General features: G+C 39.4%; 1 protein-coding gene across 1 annotated transcript in view; it reads left to right on the top strand.

Moving 5' to 3' along the window:
• The first annotated feature begins 997 nt into the window (after positions 1-997).
• The window catches only part of LOC109910436 (growth arrest-specific protein 2), a 127,188-nt gene continuing 108,814 nt past the window's right edge, over positions 998-19,371 (top strand). Inside the window, exons 1-2 of the mRNA XM_048606895.1 lie at positions 998-1,200; positions 2,530-2,694. Coding sequence (XP_048462852.1) covers positions 2,553-2,694 — 142 coding nt within the window. The 5' untranslated portion in view covers positions 998-1,200; positions 2,530-2,552. The remainder of the gene's footprint in view (positions 1,201-2,529; positions 2,695-19,371) is intronic.

Genomic DNA, 19,371 nt, shown 5'->3' with positions numbered 1-19,371 from the left:
TGTTTAAATGACCATGCCTCCAAAAGTAGTAGTCCCGACTTTAATAGACTTCATGCCTGCTCAGGAATATCCTGTCTACTCTCTGAATATTGTTTTGCAGATCCAGAAGCTTTTCAATAATTAAGTGTGTCACCATTGGGTAATGTCACATGGGAAAAAAGTGCGATGGAATGTTGATTGGATTATAGTGAAGCATTCATTTCTAAAATCTGTATGATATGAACAAAACGTTGCAGTTTCAGTGAAATCTTCAAAAACGGAATGAACTGGAATTGTGCTACATCTCAAAGTCCTCAATTCCAAGTGACTACTTTAAGGATTTGTGAATATTTTTATGTCAGGAAGTAGCAGCCATTTTGTGCAACAGATGAACTCACAAATAGCAATGTTTCAATGACTACCAAATTTATTTATAGCAATTTTGGTGAGGGAAGAATGTTTTGAGGCCACCAGTGCTCACCTTCAAAATGTTATCAAAAACTCATTCCTGACCATCTGAATCACTGGACGTGCCAGGCAGCTATGTAACCCAGACACCCAGTTGCAAACACATAGCCACGAATTACAAACACGTTGCCAATTATTTAATCTATTGTTGCAAGATAACCACATCAGAATTCTGTGCCAGATCTTTTTTTCTTTTAAAAAAATCAAACTGAAGTAAGATAAAATGAGTCAGCACAAAATTGAAACTGGATCTACGGACAGCGATAACGGTTGACTAATGTCCTTTTTTTGCATGGCCAAATTGTTAATTAGCATAAAAGCCCAGTGTCATGCAACTTATGTGAAAAAGATTATTTTATATTCGCCTACCCTCAACATAGGAAAAACAATTTGTGAAAGCAATGTACAAATAATCTGAATTTGCCAGATGTTGAAACCTATACGCGTTTCAGGGATAAATCATTGACAGTGTGTTTGGTAGTGGAAAAGGTATTTGTAGCCACTGACTTCCGTTCTTGTTTGACAGGACGATGTGATTGTGTAAGGAATGTCTTGTGCTCCTCTTCTCATCAGCTCGGCTAGGATGCTTCATACGAAGACGCACACTTAATGAATTGAAGAATTCGTCATGCAGGAGACCGATTGTGAAAAGTGTTGTTTAATTCACACGTGCAAAGGAGAAGGTCGATCCGCAGAGTGTAGCATTGCAGAAGAAAGAGAGTGAAAGCTCCAGAACAGAACCGCTTGTACTGGGTGAGGAGCAGCGCAGTGTTTCGCCTGCAATGATGAGCTTCCACGACGCTACAGTATACGATAGAAGGCGGCATTTTGGCGTATTGCGAAGCTAGTCGCAGTCTGAATTTACAATTTGAAACAATTGAGAATGTATAATTTTATCCCCAAGTAAATGAAAATGTACGAAGTATCCGACAGTGTGACTACAGTCGCTGTTTTGATATCGCTTTGGGAATCCTTTACACTTTTTTTTAAATTGGACGCGTTAATTCTTAAATACTGAATTGTCCTAGTAAGTTTTTTTGTTGTTGCGTGAAACCTCAAAATGAGTTCCTGCAACGTTAGTGCATTTATGAAGGAAAAATAGTAAGCGACAGACTCAAAAATGCACTCATTTTGCCCATTGAATCCTCCAAAGTTTTCAGATTATTATATCACATCATACCGATTATAATAAGAAAGTAATTTCAGTGCATTGTGTTACTAATCACTTAATTACACTAAGGAAGCTTAACTTGGACTCATTCTGTGTATATAGACGGTATTAATGGCAATGATAGACTAATTACTGAAAGAAGTGCTGGAGAAATTGCAGAGTCTCTATGATTGCTTGCTCCTTTCATACGCAACCCTTTCGTAAATATCAGTTTGATAGCTTAAATTACGGATGAGACCAAACATTGTAACACTGCTCTTTACGGAGAAGATGGAATGAATGCTCTACTGTGCAGGCTTATGTAAAAACCCACTGTTCGTTTGGAGGGGAGTGATTATGCCTTATAATGCTGTTGAAAAAGAAACAGACTGCTGCATGCCATTAGGGGTACAGTAAACTGTACTAAACCAGGTCACTGGTTTTGATAATGCTGCTTAGAACTTGAGATGTAAGCTCACATTCAGGTACAAAGAGGACTGTTCTGAAACAGGAAAAACGGTCTAATTGGAAGTTTGTTTAGCCAGCAACATTGTTAGTGCCATATGTAGCTAAGTCCTGCTGTTTGGGATCACGGTAAAACTTAAAATACTATATTAAAAACTTTAAAATATGGTATACACTATTAAAATAAGTAGTTTGATTCTTTTAGAAATGATGTAATCCTTTTTTGATTCTCAAGTAACTGCTGATGTATGATTCTTTACAGTGAGTGAAACTAATGGTAATTTATGTTTTGTTGTTTTGGAATCAATGTACCTTTATTTGCTTCTTTGTTTTTGCATTCATTTCAACTATTGAAAAATAAGTACCAAAATATTTCTGAAGTAAAATAAAGTTTATGCTTGGCACATCATCACCTGTTGTTGTCCCTTCTATAGCATCACGGACATTTTATTTTTCTTTCATGCTAGATAGAACAAGTGGATAAGAAAAGATGTGCAGCACATTCAGTCCGAAGGAGCCGGGGCCAAGCCTGTCTGATGTGCATCAGTACAGTCAGTGGTTGGCGAGCAGGCATGAGGCTAGTTTATTACCAATGAAGGAAGACTTGGCTCTATGGTTGACAAATTTACTAGGTAAGATTACACTTTTAATGTTAATTCAAATGATTGTTGAAAATTGAACTATTTTAAGCTTTTTCAGACGCTTTAAAAGCAGTTCAACTATTGAGCAGAACTCTCCTGGAACATATCTGCTTCTGTGAAGTAGAGTGTAAACATATGAAAATACTGCAGAGGAAATATCCCGATCGTTCATCTACTCTGTTTCAGAAATTGATTCTCTTTTTACAATAATCTTGGTGGTGGTTGAATCTTGACACCATTATCTGTTTCCAATGCATAGTTCCATTTTTAATTCTAATTATTTAAAATAATTAGTTAGAATTTTTAACTTCCTTTTGTAGAGTTATTTTGCTAGCAAGCTATTAAAGGTAATAGCTGAATATTGTAGTTTAGATTTCTGTTAAACCAGATCATGCGCTGTATTTGTTTATTTCGGGAGTTCAATTCCTCTATATCTATATGTCTCGCACATTATCAATAAAATCACCAAGCCTCTTTTGTCTTGAAAAATTGAGTTACGTTATGCACTTTGAATTCTTGATTATTTGTGAGGAATGCCATTGGCAGGTCTACTTGTTTTATTAATGTTTACAGTGTAGTTAGCTTTGCAAGTTTCAGAAGCTTAGGGCAATGGTTTTTGGCTTGAAGAAGGAACCATGCACCAATCATTATGACCACCAGACAGTAATACTCATCATTGGCTTATATTAAGTTATTTAAGTTTAATACATGTTCTTTTAAAGGTCTAAGTTCAACCATCTAATGGGGAAGACTGGAAAGTAGACTTCTCTCTTCACTGCACTTGGCCACTAGCACCCTTCATTACAGGTGAAGATTACAAAGCAGTGAAGACTTGTTACATGAACCTTTGCCTATGATATACCAAGGATCTCCAGGCTTTATGTTGTCTTCAAATTGACCTCCACCTGTAGGAGGTTCAGACTGACCATTGGTATTGAAATAGGAAGAGGGTGCTTTAGGTTCTCCCTTTCATTTTGCTGTGTAAAGATTCAAACGGCATATAAATAAGAAACACGAGTAGGCCAGTTAGCCCTTCGAGTCTCCTTTTCCACTCAATAATATCATGGCTGGTCTGATTTTAACTGTAACTTTGCTTTCCTGCATACCCCCAATAATCTTTCATCCCTTTGTTATCAACAATCTGCCTTAAAAATATTTAAAGGTTCTGCATCCACTGCCTTTAGAGGAAGGGAATTTGAAACACTCACAATACTCTGAGAGAAATTTTTTTCTTCATCTCTGTCTTAAAAGTCTGATCCTTTAATTTTGAATGACCCTAGTTCTAGATTCTCCCACAAAAGGAAACATCTTTTCTGCCTCTACCCAGAAAGTATTATATTATGTATAATCTTATGTATTTCAATTAAGTTGCATCTGACTCTTCTGAAATCCAGAGGGTACAGGCCTAGCCTATCTAGCCTCCCCTCATCAGGCAATCTGCTAATTCCAGGCATTAATCTAGTAAACTTTCTCTGAACTGTTTCCAATTCATTAGTATCCTTCCATAAGTACAGTGACCAGTACTGTACGAAGTACTCCACATGTAATTCCACCAATACCCTGTATAACTGAAGTATTACCTCCTCATTCCCGCATTCAATTCTCCTCACAACAGAATGTAACATTCTATTATTTTTCCTGAATTGTCACTGCATCTGCAAACTAACCTTCTGCAGTTCATGCAGTAGGGCACCCAGATGACTGCAATAAAACAAAGAACTGTGGATACTGGAGATCTGTAACAAAACAGAAATTGCTGGAGAAACTCAGCAGGTCTGGCAGCATCTGTGAAGAGGAAGCAAAGTTGACATTTTGAGCCCAGTGACGCTTCTTCAGATTCAGTACTGATGAAGGATCACTGGATTCAAAACATTAACTCTGCTTTCCATTTCTTTTCTGTAATTTCTGTTAGTGTTTCAGATCTCTTTGCATCTCAGATCTCTGCAATCTCTCACCTTATGAATAATATGCTTTTGTTATTCTCCCAAAATTAAGAACTTCCCAGATTTCCACATTGTACTCCATTTGCCAGATCTTTGCCAACTCATTTAAACTATTTATGTCCGTTTGTAGGCTCCTTATGTCTTATTCACACACTTTCCTATCTATCTTTGTGTTATCAGCAAATCTAGCTACCATGCCATTGAACACTTCATCCATATTATTTATATAAATTGTAAAACATCACTAAACTCCGTAACACACCATTGTGACATCCAGCCAGCCTGGAAAATACCAATTTATTCCTATTCTCTGCATCCTGTTTGTCAGCCAATCTTCTATCCATGCCAATATGTCACTCCAAAGCCATTAGATTTTATTTTCTGCAGTAACCTTTGATGTGGTGCCTTATTAAATATCTTCTGGGAATCTAAGTACAATACATTCACTGATCCCTTTATCCACAGTACAAGCTACATCTTCAAAGAACTCCAATAAATTAGTTAAGCATGATTTCCCTTTTACAAAATCATGTTGGCTCCTGATTAACACAAACTTATCCAAGCACCCTGTAATAATGTCTTTAATGATAGCTTCCAATATTTACCCTAAGACAGATGGTAAGCTAACTAGCCTATAGTTTTCTGCTCTCTGCCTCCCTCCTTTTTTGAATAAAGGAGTTCATTAGCTATTTTCCAATCTGAAAGGACCTCCCCCAAAACCAATGAGTTTGGAAAGTTAAGACCAATGCATCAACTATGCCACTAGCTACTTCTTTTAAGATCCTAGAATGAAATCTATCAAGACCCGGAGACTTGTCAAATTGTAGTTCCAACAATCTACTCAGCACTCCTGAGTAAATTGTAATTTTCTTGAGTTCCTGCCTCACTTTCAATTCCAGATTTGCTTTTATTTCCAGGACGTCATTGTATGCTTTCTAAAGAAGACTGGCGCAAAATATCTGTTCAATTCCTCTGCCATTTCTTCATCCTCCATTACAAATTCCCTTAGCTTATTTTCTATAGGACCAGCACTTAATTTGATAACTCTTTTCTTTCTTTAAATATCTGAAGAAACTTCTTTTACCTATTTTCAATTTTTTGACAAACTTTCTCTTGTATTCTAATTTTTTTCCTCTTATTTATTCTGTAATTCTTTGTTTTATGATGTTTTTAGTATTCGCTCCAATTTTCTGACCTGCCACATATCTTCACAATTAATGTCTTTTCTTGAGTTTGAAGGTATCTTTGACTTTTTCATATTTGGTGGAATATATAAATCTGTTCCGTGCTTTCTGGAATGTGCCTTTAAAGTTTGCCACTGAAGCTCTTTTGCACAACCCTTAAGCTACGTTGTCAGTTCACTTTCACTAGCTCTGCTTTCATGCCCTCATAATTGCCTTAGTTTAAATTAATTCCCTAATTTTTCTTCTTTAAACTGTATGCAAAATTCATTTATGTTATGGTCACTGCTACCAGGGACATGTGCACTATGAGGTCAGTAATTAATCTTGTTGGTTAATACGAAGTCCAGTACAGCCGGCTGTCTGGTTGGCTGGTTGGTGCCTGTAACAGTACTGTACCTTTAAGAGGTGTATTTGTCCTGTGTTTTTTTTTAAAAGAAAAGTTTTGAGACAGAGGTATTGAGCAGTCTAAAAGAGTCACTAGAGTCAACAGCTTGTTAGGCCTTGGGTTTTTTTTAAAAGTTGGAACAATAGAAGTAGCCTGAATGGGTGTGGTCAAGTTCCCACAGAACCAGGATTTTTAGTTTTAGCTTTCAGCAGTTGCTGATAGGGTCTTGAAGAAGTGGAAGCTATTTTTTTCCCTCTCTCGGTTACAGCCAAAAGCAGGGGTTGTCTTCCTGCTGCGGGAATTGAATGAGAGACAATCTGTTTTCTGAATTTGCCTTTTGCCAAGGGTGTGTTTATGGGATGTTGCTATATTGGAACAGTTAATTAGCAATAGTTATTGTTTCTATTATTCTAAGTTTTCCAGTAGAATTGTTATTCCAATTCATTCTTTCTTTAGTTCTATTTTAACCATAGTGGATGAATAAAATGTGTTTTGCTTTAAATCCAGCAGTTTGACCAATTGAATTGCATCTGGAACATAACACCTTACATTTACCTTTAAAGTAAGAAAAAAGGTAGAGTCTAGACTATCTTCTGAATGTTTTGAGGGCATTTGGTAGGGTCTATAACAGTATCCTAACATTGGGCACTCACTGGGCATCCCAAACAGGGCCTGCCAGAAGACAGCTGGTGCAATAGACTCCTAAGCCAATTGCAGGTTTGCTGGAGTAGGGTGAAGATTTTTCAATCAAATTCTGAACAATTTGCCAATGTTACATTGAAGGCTTCTGATTCTTGCATTTCAAGAGGTCTAGAATACAAGAGCAGAAATGTACTGCTGAGGTTGTATAAGGCTCTGATCAGACAGCATTTTGAATATTATAAGCAGTTTTGGGCCAATATCTAAGGAAGGATGTGCTGGCGTTGGAGGAGGTTTAGAGGATATTTACATGATCCTGAGGATGAAGGGCTTGACACATAAGGAGTGGTTGTGGATTCTGGGTCTGTACTCAATGAAGTCTAGAAGGATAATGAGTGATCTCATTGAAACTTACAGAATACTGAGCAGTCTGGATAGAGTGGACATGGAGAGGATGTTTCCTCTAACAGGAGAGAGAGAGCACTGCCTCAGAATGAAGGTATAACACTTCAGACCTGAGATGAGGAGGTGTTTCTCCAACCAGAGGGTGGTGAATCTGTGGAACTTATTGCCACAGAAGGCTGTGAGGGCTAAGAACATACGTTCTTGATTAGTAGTGGGGTCAAGGATTACGGGGAGAAGGCAGGAAAATGGAGTTGAGAAATATATCAGCCAGAATCGAATGGTGAAGCAGACTCGATGGGCTGAATGGCCTAAGTCTGCTCCTATATCGTATGGTCTGTGGTCTGTAAGAAAGCTCAAAGCAAAACCTTTGGTGCTTGAAATGAAGGCTGCAGGCCTCTGGGCAAGCTAATACTTGCGAATTCTCAATTCAAATAATAGAATCTCCTATTGGTTAATTTAGCGTAGTTGATCCTCCTGAGGTTGCACTGCTGTGTCATTTGCCAGATCAAATATATTTTTCAGAAAATTGGTCCTCAAAACTATGCACTTTAAACTTTTTTTTCTGCATAAGCGATTTGACCACGTGCAGTATAACTTTTAAAATCATCAGTGAAAGTTCTGAGAAAAAATGGTTCTAAACAAAATCAGAATTTTAGGGTTTACTGAAGGAAGGACAGATATACAAATATCATAACCTGCCTTTACTTCTCTTCAGAGATGCTTCATATTTCCACATATATACTTGTATTCTTTTAGTTAATACTGTATTATATGTTGTGTTTCAGATTTCTATGATTGGCAAATTACCTTTTAATTTTATCGTAGGACGTTCATTGTAGATTTGCTCAGTCTCCCACTGTGAATCTGATGAGAGACTTACACCTTCTTAGAAAGTGGTGGAGTTCCAAATGTGTCAGATTTTTAGTGTTTTTTGGTGGGAGTGACTTCGTGGTTGCATTCCAAGATCTAAAACCTTCAACTGTCCCTTAGAAGACAGACGTGAAGATCAGGAAATGGTCCGGATAATAGGCTCCCACACTGGGAGTTCCTGTTACTCTTAATAGCACTCTTATTATTAATAAAGACTGGTGGGCTGTGACAATGGCAGTATACTAGAATGTACAAGAACCAGAACCCTGAACACAACAGTAACTTGTCCAAACAAATCCTAGATTGGCCACCTTGCTCAGGAGCTGAAGACATAACAGTCAGAGATTGGTGCAGTTGCAGAGCATGGAGCCACTGGGTGGGGAGATGTTCCAGCAACTGACATAAGAACATTAGCTGGAGTAGGCCTTTGGTTCTTTGAATCTGCTGTTACATTCAACAGAATCAAGGCTGATTTCCTGACTCTACCTTCATGCACTATCCTTTTTTAATATCCTAATAACCAAAAATCTATCTTCTTCTGACCTGAATATATTCTATGGCTCAGCATCCAGATCTCTAGGTCAGAATCTCTAAGATATACAACTCTTTCAGTGAATAAATATATCGTAATCTAACTCATAAATGGCTGACCTCTTATTCTGAGTCAGACCCTGTGCTCTAGATTCCCAACCAGGGGAAACATTTTCTCAGCATCTACCCTGTCAAGTCCTTTAAGAATTTTATATTGTTTCTTATTTTTCTAAATCCAAGATTATGCAAAGGCTATACACTGTTTCCGCACAGGATAATGCAGTCTTCTCAAGAATCAGCCCATTGAATTTTTATTGTCGTTCCACTCTGGACCTTACATAGCCATAAATGAAAAGGATTCTAAAGATGAATTTGAAGTGACATTTTTATCTACCTGTTGCATCTAACTGAGATACCCTCCTTGTGGCTTAGCAAACTCCAGCTGCATCACTAATGTAGGACAACATCAGCATGATCCTGGTTAGGATGTTAACCTGAGAAATTACGGCCCAATACTTTCATATCTGTGTGACCATTGGAAACCCTACCTATAAAGTGATCTGTTCACAACTGAGTTTTTGTTTGATTTGATTGTATTTAAGGGATAGATAAATCTTGCAAAGTTTTTTTTTGTTTTCAGAGACTTTTCTCTGTAGTTATTTGTATCCCCTTTTGTAACAGATAAAAAAAGTTTTAGAAAAGTAATAAAATTAGAAAATTGAAGAGTTACCCTTGTCACCTTGCACATGTAATCAAAAACAAAGTGTTCATTACTTTGTTCAACTTGGCAACCAATAATTTTGCTGTCTCATGTTCAGAAGGAACAGTCTTAGTGGGTCATATTTTGTTACATTCATCATCAAAATTAGTTCAAAAGTAGCTCACTTTTCTATATCAAGAGAATGCAGATAGCTGACACAGATGGTTTCCTTATGTGCTTTAACATTCTATGACCTTTTAAGTGTGGTGGCTCGCTGCTGAGTGTCAGTACAAACAATATGACATTCAGACAGCGTTGCATCACCTTATGCTTCTTCATTACATCACATTAGTTACGTAGCATCTGTTGCTGCTGTAGCCTGATTGGTCCTGCCTATTTCCAAATCCTTCTACTACCATTTGTGCGTGGGTGGAGATGGGTTATCACCTTTGGAGCTGATGGTTTCAACCATGTATTTATCAGTTATGCATCTGTTTCTGGATATTCCCTCACCATGTGTGTGGGAGTAGATACTTGTGCAGCAAAGTTAGTGAAGCCCTGCATCATCATGTTCTCCCTCTGGTCTACCAATAGAATGAAGAAATGTGAGGATTGAATTTTCTTTGCTTGAGATGAATTGTGAAAGCAAATCTAATACAGGAAGGCACTTCAGCATGGGTGTGGGTTGAGTTTTCATGTACAATTGCATTCTTCTGAGCTTATATGCCTGCACTGGTGAAATGCCAAATTTTTATAGGCACAATGTTATTAAGCCCTCAGGACCTTCCAGGTTCCAACATCCAGATTCCATATTTTAAAATGTATCTAGCCAACACTTTACTCCCTGTAAGCCAGAAGCATCACTCATTTTCTGCTCATCAACCCTATCCACATTTGCAATTTCAGAGATCACAACAAATTTGCACCAAGATTCAGTGGTTCCTCCCTAGAGATTTTCCTGCAAGCTGTCCAGGACACATGAGAAATTCTTTTGACAATGGATGGCAATAAGATACCATGCTGACTTATTAAGACAGCCTGGACAGAGGTGGCTGCAGAGATCAGTTCCCTTGGGTAGCTCTAAAAAACCTGGCCTCAGTGCTGATGGAGGATGAATGATCTATTTTGCTTGGCCATGGTATGTACCATCATGTCCTCATTGTTTTATGCTTCAATGACTGTGAATTAGCATTGTAAGTTTGCCACTGTAAAGTGCGCATTACAGCTACCGACGTAGTACTAAGTTCACCACAGTGATTATCTCTCACACTTCTACCAGGCTTCACACTTAAAACATAGAAGGAGGCTACAGCACTCAGCAGCTCAAAAGAATATTTGGAAGTAAGAGTGTGCAATGGGAAAGCATTGGTCTGTAGAATAAAGGAAAATTCAAAGTTTCTTTTTTAAAAAGTATGTATAAATAGCAAGAGGCTAACTAGGGAAAGATTTGTGCCCATTACGGACCATAAAGACAATGTCCATGTGGACCTGAAAGATGTGGGCACAGACCTCAATGAATATTTTGTTTCAGACTTCATAATGAAAAAGGAGAACACAGATATTGGACTGTGAATTATTAGTACTGCGAAAATATTAATACAGAGAGAAATGAGGTACTAGAGAGTTTAACAGTCTTATAAGTGAATAAATCTGCAGGCGCAGATGAGATGTATCCCATGCTGTTGAGGGAGACAATAGAGAAGATATCAGCAATCCTGGTAGTAGTTTTGCAATCCATTTTGGCCACAGGTGGGATGACAGGGGGCTGAATGACTGTTAACATTGTCCCACTCTTAAAAAGAGGGAAGAAGGGATAGAGCAGGGAAATATTGGCGAGACAGTCTAACCTCAATGGTGGGAAAGTTTTTAGAAAGAACTATGACGGTCAGAATATATCTGCACTTGTCAGAGTCAGATGGATTTATTACAAGAAGGTCATGTTTGATAAATTTGACCAAATCTTTTGAGGAGGTAATCAGTAGTGTTGGTGAGGGTAATGGTTTGATGTGGTCCACATGGACTTCAGCAAGGCATTTGATAATGTCCCTCATGGCAGACTGGTCAAAAAGGTAGGAACCTACACGATCAAAAGCTAAATTGTCTATGATACAGGAAGTGGATTTCACTAGAGAGGGAGCAAAGAAAATTTACCAAGATGGTTCCTAGGCTGAAGGATCTGAACTCCAAGGAAAGATTCAGTAGGCTGGGATTGTTTTCCTCGGAGCAGCAAAGGTTGAGAAGGACCTTGATAGAGGTGTGTAAGATTGTAAGGATTATGGACAGCGGATAGGAAGACATGTTTTCCATTAGTAAAGGAATCATTAAGCAAAGGCATTTCAGGTAAGAGGTAGAAAGTTAAGAGAACGGGGTGGCATGTGGCTCCGTGGCTCAGTGGTTAGCACTGTTGCCTCACAGCACTAAGGACCCAGGTTCAATTCCACCCTCGGGCGACTGTTTGTGTGGAGTTTGCACATTCTCCCCATGTCTGTGTGGGTTTCCTCCCACAGTCCAAAGATGTGCAGGTTAGGTGGATTGGCTGTGCTAAATTGCCTGTAGTGTTCAGGGATGTGTAGCTTAGGTGCGTTATAGGGGGATGTGTCTGGGTGGGATGCTCCAAGGGTCAGTGTGGACTTGTTGGGCCAAAGGGCCTGTTTCCATACTGTAGGGATTCTATGAAAGTTTAGGAGGAGTCTTTTTACTAACAGGGTGATGGGAGTCTGGAACTAATTATTTGAAAGAGTGGTTAAGTCAGAAATTCTCATAGCATTTAGGCAGTATTTCTGTATTCACATATGTTGCCATAGCTTCCAGGACCGTAGGCCTAACACTGGAAAATAGGATTAGTGTAGTCAGGTCTTTGTTGATTCATGCAGACAAGATGTGCCAAATGGCCTCCTACTGTACTGTAATAGTCAATGAATCTATGAGTTCAGCTACTATCAAGTGACTGGCCTTCCATCACAACTAGGACAATGTACATATTTGATTGCTTTTCGTCAAAGGCTTGCATGGGACACAGATACGCCCACAAAAACTGGCTTTTTGAGTTGAACCACCTTTGAGTTCAGTCCTTCTTGCCAGCCCTAGTCAGGTTTGATGGCATCAGCCAGTCTCACTTGAACAGGCTTGTTGACTGGTCACGTTTCACCCCAACACTGTATGCGTTTAACAACATTAAGCGAGATTAATACTTTTTATGAGCCAATTACCATGGAGACCCCTTACTTTGTAAACATTTCAGCAAAGAAATACTTTGGTTATGAAGAAGTCAAATAATTTAAGTAATTTGTAGTTACTGGAGCTTGAAGGAAAAAGTCTACCTCACCAGGTTGATACCCTATATGTATAGACAGGTTTGTGAACACGTGTTTCCCATTTTTGATGAGATTGCACTTGTGAGTATAATTAGTTGGCTGTGGTGTTAATGATTATTCATAACATGCTCATGAATGCATAAGAGTTTGGAAAAGCCAACCCGACTTTAGAACAAAATTTTAACTCGTCATCAGGAAAATGAATTTTTGATTCCTCACAATTATATTTCCCCAATTGTCCCTCTAAAAGCTCTAGATGGACAAGAGGCCCTGTTGCTTTTTGGAGTAAAATGCTTCAATAGTAGCAATAACAGGTGATCATCAATCTTCTGTATTGTTGTAAAATCTCTGTGGTTTACCGATACCCTTTAGGAAATGAATTCTGCTGTTCTTGCCTGGTGTGGCCTATATACAATGTGGTTGACTACTAACTTCCAGCTGAAATTATCCAGCAAACTACTTAATTGTTCCTCAAGCACAATTTGGGATCAATAATAAATGTTGACGGTGATATCCATATCTTGTAAGTGAGTTGAAAAAGGACTTGTTGGATGTTGGAGCACAGGGGTTCTATTGAAGCAGTTTAAACAGTGGTGAATAAAAACCGAAAGAACTGTGGATGCTGTAAATCAGGAACAAAAACAAAGTTGCTGGAAAAGCTCAGCAGCTCTGGCAGCATCTGTGAAGGAGAAAACAGAGTTAACGTTTCGGGTCCGGTGACCCTTCCTCAGAACTGAGTGTGTGTTAAACAATGGTGAGATGTACTTCAACTGGACTGGAGTTGCGCTACCATAGTTTCCAATGCAAGTGCCAATGTATTTGGTATACACTCCATTGTGTATTGCAATGCTGGGAAGTCTTTGCTTTGCAGATGTGGATAGTGACACCTGCATACTCATGGCAATATGTTAGGGGATGCTGTGAATAGACTGAAGTAATACCAATAGACAACTGCACTTAAAAGTGTTTTGTTTTATAAGCTGGGCTTGTGATGGCCTAAGCTCTCAGCTCTACAATCGAGGAAAGAGAAGACCTGACCCTCTGGCCAGCAACATTTCCAATACTGTTCTCAAGTGTTTATCCTTTCCTGTGCTCAGTGATTCATGCAGTCTCGATATTTGGATTTTAGGGGAGGTGATGGCCTAGTGGTGTTATTGCTGGACTGTTAATCCAGAGACCCGGATAACATTCTGGGGACCTGGGTTCAAATCTTGCCACGGCAGATGGTGGAATTTGAATTCAATAAAAATATCTGGATTTAAGAATCTAATTTTGACCAAGAATCCATTGCCAATTGTCATGAAAACCCATCTGGTTCACTAATGTCCTTTAGGAAAGGAAACTGCCATCTTTACCTGGTTTGGCCTACATGTGACTCCAGACCCACAGCAATGTGGTTGACTCTGAACTGCCTGCTGGCCCTAGCCAGCAACACCCTCATCCTGTTAATGAATTAAAAAAAGATACATCCTGTAGGCTAAGTCTATCTTTCTTGCTTTTCCTGGCAGGCAGTCCAAGTGGATGCAATGCATTGTAAAATCTGTTTCTTCAAAACCTCTGCACCTTCTGACTGGCAAATGTAAAATGACTGTATAAACCAAAAAAAGAACACACTAGAATGTTGGTTGTATGGCACCATTGTAAATCCTTTTCTGTTTTTGATTCAGAAGGTCATGGGTTTTATGTCTAGAGTTGAAACTCAACTGCAGATATTTGAGCAGACATGTTAAGTTGACTGTTTAGGTAATGGATAATGAAGTTATGTAATTTTCAATGTGATTCCAAGAACATGTGGATGCTTTCTATAAGTTTAACTGTGACCCTGTATATAATGCCCTGAGTATCTTATCAGAAAATGGGACTGTCAGTCATGAAGTGTCTATTTAAAGCTTGGTTATTGAGTAACAACAGTCAATGGAGCTATTTGAAAGCATTCCAAGCAGGTAGTTTATATATCAAGTCACAGACTAATAGAGTCATACAGCATTGAAACAGACACTTTGGTCCAACCAGTGCATGCCAACTATAATCCCGAACCAAACTAGTCTCACCTGCCTGCACTTGGCCCATAGCCCTCCAAACATTTCTTATTCATATACATATCCAACTGTCTTTTAAATATTGTAAGTGTACCCGCATCCATCACTATCTCTGGAATTTCATTACACCCTTGAACCACTTCCTGTGCAAAATCAATTGCCCCTCATGTCTTTTTAAAATCTTTCTCCTCTCACCTTACAAGTTTGCCTCCTAATCTTGAAATCGCCCACCCTAGGGAAAAGACACCTGCCATTCACCCTATCTATACCCCTCAAGATTTTATAAACCTCTTAAAGATCACCCCTCAACTTCCTATGCTCCAGTGAAAAATGTCCCAGCCTGTACAGTACAGTCTCTCCTTATAACTCAAACCCTCCATTCCATGCAACATCTTGGTAAATCTCTTCTGAACCCTCTCCAGCTTAATAATTTCCTTCCTATAACAGTGACCAGAACTGGACACAGTACTCCCGAAGAGGCTTCACCAATGTCCTGTATAACTTCAACCTAACATCCCAATTCTTGTACTCAAAAGTTTGAACAGTGAAGGTAGGCGTGCTAAATGCTATCTTAACCACCCTATCTATGTGTGATGCAAACTTCAAAGAATTATGTACCTGAACCCCTAGGTTTCTCTGTCTATAACACTACCCAAGGCCCTATGTTTAATTGTATAAGTCCTGCCCTTGTTTGTTTTACCAAAATGCAATACCTCACATTTATCCAAATTAAACTCCATCTGCCACTCTTTAGTCCATTGACCCAATTGATCAAGATCTCTTTGTAATCTTAGATAACCTTCTTCACTGTCCACTATACAACAATATTGGTGTCATTTACAAACTTATTAACCATTTCTTCTATATTCTCATCCAAATATTTTTTGTAAATGGCAAAGAAAAGTGGACCCAACACCAATCCCTGTGGAACTTCGCTGGTCACAGGCCTGAAGCACTAAAAACAACCTTTCACCATCACTGATAGTAGGAACTGCAGATGCTGGAGAATCCGAGACAACAAGGTGCAGGGCTGGATGAACACAGCAGGCCAAGCAGCATCATAGGAGCAGAGAGGCTAACACAGCAGGCCAAGCAGCATCATAGGAGCAGAGAGGCTCACCGACAGCCGTGCTGGGAAAGGCGACAGCCGTGCTGGCCCCACGACCGCAGCTCAGACTGACGCCACGCGGGGCCCAGACGGGCGTCCGACGCGACGGGGGAACGAGCAGGGCGTGGGAAAAGGTCGAGCGCTCCGACGCCGGAGGGCTCTGGAGTCTGCACTTAGGGAGACAGAGAGGAACGACGTCCTCTGCGACACTCCCAGCCGCGCTCTCGCCAGCCAGGGGCGAGTGCGATTGATTTTCAAGCGACCCTCAGACAGGCATAGCCCCGGGAAGAACCCGGGGCCGCAAAGTGCGTTCAAAGTGTCGATGATCAATGTGTCCTGCAATTCACATTAATTCTCGCAGCTAGCTGCTCTGCTCCTATGATGCTGCTTGGCCTGCTGTGTTCATCCAGCCCTGCACCTTGTTGTCTCTTTCACCATCACTAGCTGTCTCCTGCCATTAAGCCAGTTTTGTATCCAATTGGCAAGCTCACCCTAAATATGTGACATATCCAAAGGAATTTCCAATATATGCAGGGTTACATGACTATTTGGTGACACTGTAAACCACATGTACTACATGGCTAGCCCAAGAACCTCTGTTCCTTAGTTTTCAATTCTTGTCACTTAATACAAACAGCATTTCATCTAAGATAAAAGGAAAAGGAGGTTTGTTGGAATGACAAATGTGAGAAATGTGTATTCCACCCAGTCTGTGGATGTGCAATTATCCTATGTTAGTGTTGTGCTCGATGCCATATTTTGTGGTTCAAGGGACAAGTGCACTACCATTACAACAATAGACCACTCTCTCACAACATTATATGCTGGTGCCAGCTAACATTCTCTCAGTGTTCTGTGTCCCTGATATGCATATAATGTCCTCATTCCAATAAACTTTCCATTTCTGTTATCTTGGTTGGAAATGCTGTGTGTAATAATCTTGCTAGTATTGCAATGAACACAAACTATCAGTTGTCATTTATCAGAGTCACAGATATTTCAGTATTGGTAGATTTGTGAGTGCATGGTCAGCAACGTCTTCTTCCTGTGAACCAGTACATTTTTAAAAAATGTACAATGTGTACTGTCATGGACCTATCAAATTTATTTAAAAGTCCTACTAGATAGGAGTTAGTACAGGCAAAGAGATAAAGATCATTGAAGTCTGTCTGTACCTTTAATGTACTTAATACAATAAGCGAGCATTGTAATATTTAACCCTGCTTAGATACATTCTGCATCTTATCATTCAATGAATAAAATTTCAATGTTAATTGATCATTTTTGTATATTCTTATTTTGTTCATTTTTCTTGCCTTTCAAAAGCATATACTCATTCAATATCTTTATGCAAGCATTAATCAACATGTTAACTTTTCTTATTAGAAGTCTATTACCTGCATCAATTCCTCCTGTTTGGAAAATTTATTTTAATCTTTAGCAATGCATAAGTGATGGTTATTGTAGATTCTACTTTAAATGTAAAAATCTCAACTAAATAACTTTAGTTTAGGTAAATTTTCAACCCATTTAACAATTACAGGCTCTGAATTTAAGTTGAATTCAGGTGAAATCTCACCTTTAAATTATAGGGTATTTTAAACTAAGTGTTTAATCAACAGGAAAACAAAAACTTTCTATTAGGCTGAAATAAATTGTTTCTACTTGTGACTAAATATCCGGATAAATCCCAGTCATTGATTAAAGTTGCTGGTAACAGCACCGCATTAAATGGCAGTGTTCAGTAACTTGTTGAGATCATATTTAAATGCTAGAATTTTTCTCAATCCATGTCACTGAAGGAGGTTATGTGGCACAGTGGTTGCTTCTCTACCTCTGATCTCTGAAAGTCCCACTCCAGAAATTGAAAGTGAGTTCATAACATGGCTGGATTGACTGTCAACTTGTAAATCCTACCAACACATACCAACTAAGAGATGGAGAGACTTTTGGTCAGCCAGGTGATGGAGAAGAAATTGGAGCATTTATCATGATTATGCAGAGATCCAGGCTCCAACTTGCATACAACAGTGAATGCTGCCATAGCAACCTGAAGGCTGATTTGGCTCGGTTGATTGGCTGGCTAGTGTGCATCAGATGAAGAATTTTAATTGGATGGCAGTGGCTCAGTGGTTAGCACTGCTGCCTCACAGCACCAGGGTCCTGCGTTTGATTCCATCCTCAGGCAACTGTCTGTGTGGAGTTTGCACATTCTCCCCGTGTCTGCATGGGTTTCCTCCAGATGCTCTGGTTTCCTCCCACAGTCCAAAGATGTGCAGACTAGGTGGATTGGCCATACTAAATTGCTCATAGTGTTCAGGGATGAGTGGATTAGGTGGGTTATAGGGGGATGGGTCTGGGTGGGATGCTCTGAGGGTCAGTGTGGACTTGTTGGGCCAAAGGACCTGTTTCCACACTGTAGGGATTCTATGACTCTCGGTGGCTACCAACAGTATTGGGTTTGACCCTAGTAGCAGCCAGTATGCATTCAGTACCTGTCCCCTTGCCTTATCCATGGTGGATGTTGTGACGCTGTGAATTGGACCTGCAGAGAACTCGTGACAACACAAAAACCAAAAGAACTGCAGGTGCTGTAAATCAGAAACAAAAACAGAAATTGCTGGAAAAGCTTAGCAGATCTGGCAGCATCTATGGAGAGAAATCAGATGACATGTTTCGGACCAGAATATATTTCTAATTATCCAGAGGGCACTTAAAAAGGGAAAGTAATTGCTGTGAGTTTGTAGTCACATGCAGCTGATTTCCTTCCCTAGAGGACATTCAGAAACACACCAGTGTGCATCTTCCTCAGAACTGAGGGTTATTATGTTATATTACGTTAACTCTGATTTCTCTCCTCAGATGCTGCTGGACCTGCTGAGCTTTTCCAGCAATTTCTGTTTTTGTCACCTGAAAACATAGATTGATATTATTAGGATATTTTAAAATCCTATGCTAAACATATTTCTGTGTCTCTTTGTAATAACTCAGATGATGGAATAAAGAACTGCACTCTGACACCCTTTTTGTCTGTGAAGAGCTAAAAATATTTCTTTGAATTCTTATTCTGTCGATGAGAACCCTTTATATTCGATACTATTTTTTATCTTCTAGCAAATTCTCTTGTTAATTAAACTCTTATATTGTGCAGCCTGCAAACTTTACAAAAATTTGAATCCACTTGTTTTTAAAACAGTAATTCTTAATATGGAGCCATTTTCTTTATGTGCCTGATTAAAGGAAAAAACCCTGAATAAATATGCAAAACATTCAATAACAAGAATGACTTTACTGATGTAACAAGGTGCAGGGCTGGATGAACACAGCAGGCCAAGCAGCATCAGAGGAGCAGAGAGGCTGACGTTTCGGGCCTAGACCCTTCTTCAGAAATGGGGGAGGGGAAGGGGGTTCTGAAATAAATAGGGAGAGAGGGGGAGGCGGATAGAAGATGGATAGAGGAAAAGATAGGTGGAGAGGAGACGGACAGGTCAAAGAGGCGGGGATGGAGCCAGTAAAGGTGAGTGTAGGTGGGGAGTTAGGGAGGAGATAC

The sequence above is a fragment of the Rhincodon typus genome, chromosome 17 (genome assembly GCF_021869965.1).
Source record: "Rhincodon typus isolate 14 chromosome 17, sRhiTyp1.1, whole genome shotgun sequence".
Lineage (NCBI taxonomy): Eukaryota > Metazoa > Chordata > Chondrichthyes > Orectolobiformes > Rhincodontidae > Rhincodon > Rhincodon typus.
The sequence above is the reverse complement of the archived record's forward strand: the minus strand, read 5'-3'. Positions and strand labels throughout refer to the sequence as shown.